Here is a 4,740-nt window from a genome sequence, read left to right on the forward strand (position 1 = left end):
AAGATCAATGTACCTGTCACTGCTTCCCAGGCTCTCCTTGGAATGGGATTGAACGGCAGCTCGGGATGGAGCTGCCGGTGTCTCGTGTTCCCTGGCAGAGACTCACTCATGGGAGGTCTGATGATGGAGGGTGGGAGACCTGGCAGGACCCAGGTCATGGCATGGGCCACAGCATTGGTTACTGTAGTTTTTTCCCATTCCTGTGTCCATAAGGGAAGCTTTTCCTATCCCATATCCTGTCTAGAAGCAGCATTAATCTCTTGTTACTGTGATCAGTTTTGGTCCCTGCTACACAAGGAAGATGTGAAGGGCTGGAGAGAGTCCAGAGGAGGGCCACAAAGGTGATCCAGGGACTGGGAAACTGAGGAGAGGCTGAGAGAGCCGGGACTGTTCAGCCTAGAGAAAAGAGGGCTTGGGGGAGGCGTTATCCCCATGATCCAGTATATGAAGAGTGACTGCAAAGAAGATGGAGACTCCCTATTTACAAGCAATCCCATGGAAAAGGCACAGGGTGATGGGCACAAGTTCCTCCAGGGGAGATTCCGACTGGACACAAGAGGAAAATGTTTCCCAGTGAGAACAAACAGCATTGGAATCATCTCCCCAGGGAAGTGGTGACTCCCTAGCATTGGACACTTAAGACTGGGCTGGACATGGTGCTGGGCCATCTAGTCCAGGTCATGCTCTGCCTAGAAAGGTTGGAGCAGATGAACCTTGAGGTCCTTCCAACCTGATAGTCCATGATTCTGTGATTCTTGCCTGTGAGTGTGTGCACTCTGCTTGTTTAACTTCCCTTTTCCCAGCAGCAGGAGGACGGGATTTCCTCCACCAATATTGCACATTCCCTCATCCACCCCGAGCGGCAGCATCGTCCTCTTGCCTCATGGACTTGGACACGTGCCTGTTAGTGCTTGGGTGGCTGGTGATGCTGCGACCTGCTGTAACAGCACAGTCACACAGGGTGCAACATTCCCCACTACCTGTGTGTCAGGACTGGCACTGTTGGACCTGGTTTGGTTGAGAAACAGGCAAATTTAGTTCCTATCCACTCCCCTCCGCTCATTTTTTGGCAGAAGTGGAGGATTGTGAGGGTGCTGAGACGCTGGCACAGGGTGCCCAGAGAAGCTGTGGCTGCCCCATCCCTGGCAGTGTTCAAGGCCAGGTTGGACACAGGGGCTTGGAGCGACCTGCTCTAGTGGAAGGTGTCCCTGCCTGTGGCTGGAGGAACTTTAAGGTCCTTTCCAACCCAAACCATTCTGTGACTCTGTGATAAGTATCCACGTTGCATTCAACCCCTTTCCTAAGGGATGCATTCACTAGTGGGCTCCCATCTGCTCACAGCACCATGACAAGAGGTTTTGGCAGCAAATTGCCCATCTCCAGCTCAGGATTAGAGTTTACCCTATGTTTTTTCCACGTTCCCATGGGATGCACAGCTCGGAACAAAGCACCGACCTCAGCAGCGCGCATCCCGTTGCGCCAGGAGCCCGGGCTGATAAATGCTGCTCATATCCCATTCCAAGATGATGCAAGCAGGGTGGGTGGTTTTTTTTTGGTTGTAGTTTGTCTTCCATTGCGGTAGTAAAGTTTTTAATTAGGAAAGCTAATGAGATCGATTAGTCATTAGACCTGACCTCTGGAGCTGTGCGAGGAGCCCGCGTGTGTGCGCCGGGCTGATAACGGGGGACGCTGGGGTATTGTTTGTAATAAAAGCCAAAAGTGTTTGATTTGAGTGAAATGTGCCACGGGGAATACATCATGTGGAGGAGAGAAAAAAAACCCACCCAAATTACAACCCTGGGAGGCTGTAATGAAGGGAATTAAACCAACATCCTGTCTAAATAACATGATTATCTACACAAAACCCCTCAGCTAGCAAGTAATAATAGCAACCGGAGCTCTTCGGAGAGGCTCTTTGAGGAGGTGGTTAATGCTGGAGCTGTGCATGCAGGCACTTTCAGAAGAGCAGCTTCGGCATGAATACACCATCCAATTACCTCCAGGGAACCGAGTTTACCAGGTGCCAGCCCGTTTGGGCAGGGAAGGGGGGTGAGGATGCCTCTAAAGCCGCAACAATCTGGGACCTCGATTGCTTGTGCGAGCGGGAGACGGTGTCAAACAGGAGTTTGATGAGGTTCTGGGATGATGAGTGGCAGCTAAAGCTGGTGTAAGGGCAACAAAACAATGTTCATAATGGATTCAATGAATTCCCAGCTTAATAATTCTGGAAGGGGGAGGGAAAGGGTCAACTTGTGCTGGTGCTGTTTGGGGAGGATGGGGGGTTGTGGCTCTCATCCCATCCTGGTGTGAAAGAGCTGCTTTGGGTACGTGGTTGATGCTGTATCCGTGAGAGGCTGGATGCATCCGTGCCTCCTGGGTGAAAGAAGGGTCTTGCACTCTCGCACTAGGTGGGGTTTCAACACGTGTGTTGGGCCATGCAGGGCCTTGCTTGTCTGTCCTTTGTTGTTCCTTTTGCAATCCTGAATGCAGTTCTTGGAAGCAAAATGCTCCAACTTTGCTGGTGCTTGAGAGTAGTTGGAATCAGAACTTAAACCTTGCAAAGGGCTTTAAAAACCAATGTGATGGTGAAGACTCTGCCCTGAAGAATTTCGTGTGATATAAAAAGTCCCAGGACAGGGAAACAGCGATGAAAACCCATTTGCTTTCCCTCTTCTTTCCTCTCTTCTTTCCTCTAAAGCGGTGGGTACCTGCAGTTCCTCAGGTCATTGAGTCATGGAATGGTTTGGATTGGAAGGGACCTTAAAGCTCATCCAGTCCCAACCCCTGCCCCGGGCAGGGACACCTTCCACTAGAGCAGGTTGCTCCAAGCCCCTGTGTCCAACCTGGCCTTGAACACTGCCAGGGATGGGGCAGCCACAGCTTCTCTGGGCACCCTGTGCCAGCGCCTCAGCACCCTCACAGGGAACAGCTTCTGCCTTAGATCTAACCTGAACTTGCCCTGTCTCAGTTTGAACCCATCACCCCTTGTCCTGTCACTCCAGTCCCTGATGAAGGTCCCTCCCCAGCACCCTTGTAGCCCCCTTCAGACCCTGGGAGCTGCTCTGAGGTCTCCAGCAGCTTCTCTTCTCCGGGCTCAACAGACCCAATGTTCTCAGCCTGGCTCCATACGGGAGCTGCTCCAGCTCCTCATCCTCCTCGTGGCCTCCTCTGGGCTTGCTCCAACAGCTCCATGTCCTTGTTATGTTGAGGACCCCAGAACTGCACCCAGTGCTGCAGGGGGGGTCTCCCCAGAGCAGAGCAGAGGGGCAGGATCCCCTCCCTGAGCTGCTGCTCCCACTTTCTTTGATTTCCCTGTTTTTCTAGTTACAACATAGATCCATGCTACCACTTTACCTGGGAAACAACCTGATTCTCCCTTCTCTCACCAAGACAAACATGGGGACGGGTCCAGCATTTTCAGGGGAAATGATGATTCAGTTTTTCCCCTCTCAACCATATAATAATTAGAGCATCCCCAAGAAAAACAGCCGGCCCTTTAAAGTAGTGATAAACCCAGAGGCTTGGTCTCAGCACCAAGTGTCAGCTTTAATTACCTGGGCAGTTACAGTGTATGTTATAAAAGTCAGGCAATTAGATGCATTCCTTAAAGCTGCACAAAAAATTGCTTGCTATCAAGTGGAGGAAAACCAGAGTCAAACGTGTAAGTGTTAATGGCATGAAACAGTCAGCAGAATAAACGAGTGTGAAATAGGAGGAAAAGGGGAGTGATGAAATCATGGAATCCTGGAATGGTTTGTGTGGGAAGGGCCCTTAAAGCTCCCCCACCTCCAACCCCTGCCACGGGCAGGGACTCCTTCAACTAGAGCAGGTTGCTCCAAGCCCCTGTGTCCAACCTGGCCTTGAACACTGCCAGGGATGGGGCAGCCACAGCTTCTCTTGGCACCCTGTGCCAGCGCCTCAGCACCCTCACAGGAAACAACTTCTTCCCAAAATCCAAGCTAAATCTTCCTGTTTCAGTTTGAACCCAATGTGTAAATCCATTTCCAGTGTTGGGGATCAAGGTGTTGGTGAATCCATGATTCACCTGTTAGAGATTTGCTGCTGAGTTGGTGAAGCCAAACACCTCCAAGGCCATCAGAGCCCTTTTGTTACCATAAACCATGGTGGTCCCATGCTCGATGCACCCCAGGGGTCATTTGCCACTTTCCCCCCCTCTTTGTATGGATCTGAAGGCCTTTGTGCAGGACTTGCATTGATGAGGTCTCCTCTGTCCCCCACACACCTGAGTTTCAAGCCCTCTTTCCATTTGCTTTCTTGTAGGAGCCAACTTGCACTTCCTCAGGAGCCCCCCAGCCAACAAGGTGATAAAGACACGCTACAGGATCGTGAAGAAGAACGTGGTGTCTTCAACCTCATCGCCTTTCAGCAGCCCCATTCCCAACTGGAGGATGAGACGCCCTGTGACATCCAGGTAATCCTTCCATCCCCTGGTTATTGTGTTATTGCCATTGTGTGTTCATCACTTAATTTCTCCATTTGTTTAGCTGCTTCTACACAGAGTTTATTCACTCAGAGTGTAAAATCCCATTAGGAATCACGTTAGTCCGTGTCGGTGGCCAACAGCTTTACTACAGCCTGTGGCTTCCTATTTATTGCCTGTTGGAATGAATTGTTTCCATGAAGAAGTTAAAGAAGCTGTCAGAATAAACTCAAAACAGCTTTTAACATCAGACCCCTGCAACGTTGCTGCTTCTTTTGGAGGGAGACGTGACCAGATCT

The 4,740-nt window shown here is 50.8% G+C and overlaps 1 protein-coding gene across 1 annotated transcript in view; it reads left to right on the forward strand.

Moving 5' to 3' along the window:
- Positions 1–4,432, forward strand: part of ZC3H3 (zinc finger CCCH-type containing 3) — a gene marked incomplete at both ends in the record, with an annotated part of 59,440 nt that extends 55,008 nt beyond the window's left edge. Inside the window, one exon of the mRNA XM_010013003.1 lies at positions 4,282–4,432. Coding sequence (XP_010011305.1) covers positions 4,282–4,432 — 151 coding nt within the window. The remainder of the gene's footprint in view (positions 1–4,281) is intronic.
- Between the last annotated feature and the right edge of the window lie 308 nt (positions 4,433–4,740).

The sequence above is a fragment of the Nestor notabilis genome, unplaced genomic scaffold (genome assembly GCF_000696875.1).
Source record: "Nestor notabilis isolate BGI_N333 unplaced genomic scaffold, ASM69687v1 scaffold3664, whole genome shotgun sequence".
Classification (NCBI taxonomy): Eukaryota; Metazoa; Chordata; class Aves; order Psittaciformes; family Psittacidae; genus Nestor; species Nestor notabilis.